Source organism: Trachymyrmex cornetzi, unplaced genomic scaffold, assembly GCF_001594075.2.
Source record: "Trachymyrmex cornetzi isolate Tcor2-1 unplaced genomic scaffold, Tcor1.1 scaffold3393, whole genome shotgun sequence".
Taxonomy (NCBI): Eukaryota; Metazoa; Arthropoda; class Insecta; order Hymenoptera; family Formicidae; genus Trachymyrmex; species Trachymyrmex cornetzi.
In genome coordinates, this window is record NW_017298102.1 from 7,067 (window position 1) to 8,465 (window position 1,399).

The 1,399-nt window shown below is 32.2% G+C and overlaps 1 protein-coding gene across 1 annotated transcript; it reads left to right on the forward strand.

The window, feature by feature from the left end:
* Nucleotides 1-371: 371 nt before the first annotated feature.
* On the forward strand, nucleotides 372-1,034 carry LOC108763136 (ATP-dependent DNA helicase pif1-like). The gene has a single exon (XM_018510500.1). It carries the CDS (start codon nucleotides 372-374, stop codon nucleotides 1,032-1,034), a length of 663 nt encoding a protein of 220 aa, XP_018366002.1.
* Nucleotides 1,035-1,399: the final 365 nt, after the last annotated feature.

The window sequence follows — 1,399 nt, forward strand, 5'->3', positions numbered from 1 at the left end:
CGTTTAAGAAAGAGAAAATTAATGGAAGAAATGTATCACGTTGGATCAAACGCAAAAGTCATTATAATTGTATAGGACGAATGTATTCCGTTAGTCCAACACAAACAGAATTGTTTTATTTACGACTATTATTACTGACTATAAGAGGAACTACGAGTTTTAATGATTTAAGAACTGTAAATGGAGAAATATGTCAATCGTTTTCAGCAGCATGTCTAGCTTTAGGTTTAATTGAAGATGATGAGGAATGGGAAAGATATGAATGAAGCTGTTGGATGGACGATGCTCCGACAACTTCGTAGACTGTTTCTACGTATACTATTACATTGTCAACCGTTCCTGAAGAGCTCTGGGAAAATTTTAAAGTAACAATGTCAGAAGATTATGTTCGATACTTTGGATTGTTACAAGGACAAAGGAAAGCATATACGCAAATTAATACTATGCTTATTGCTGAAGGTAAAAGTCTTGCCGATTTTCCACAAATGGAACAATTGATAGAAAACGATGAAGAGGATGATTATAGAACACTTGAAGAAATTATAGAAGTTGGTACCAGACAATATGAACAATTAAATGATAAGCAGAAAGAAATAGTAGATCTTGTATTAAACAGACTAGATACTAATAATTACAATATTAATTGTATTTATATCGATGGTCCAGGTGGTTCAGGAAAAACGTTTATATACACGACTATCTGTCATTTAGCCAAAATTCGAAATAAACATATATGTACAATGGCTTTTACGGGGATTGCAGCGACATTATTTCCAGCAGGAAAAACAGTTCACAAAACATTTGGATTGCCAGTTCCATTATTTGCTGATTCATCATCCAGCATTAAAATTCAATCTAAGGAAGCTCGTTATTTAAAAGAAATAGACATTTTTATTTGGGATGAAGCGCCAATGGCTCCACGATATGCTCTAGAGATTGTGAATCGAACGTTACGTGATATCATGAATAATGATTTACCTTTTGGTGGAAAAATCATCGTGTTAGGTGGATTTCAGACAACTACTCCCTATTAAAATACATGGTACTCGAAGTGAAATCGTAAATATTTCAATCAAATTTAGTCATATTTGGAAACATTTTATAAATTTCTCTTTAACGGAAAATATGCGAGTTCTTCCAGAGGAAACTGAATTTGCAAAGTTTCTATTGGATATGGGAGATGGCGTATTAAATGATTCTAACGATAATATACAACTTTCTAATTGTTGTATCGCACCCATTAATGCTGATATTGTACAAGATATATATGGTGATTTGATACAAAATAAAGAATTCAATAAAATAGCAAAATAATAAAATAGCAATACTTTCCGCACGAAATGCTGATGTAGATGAAATTAATAAACGTGTTGTCGAATTATTAGAAACGTTTGAAGAA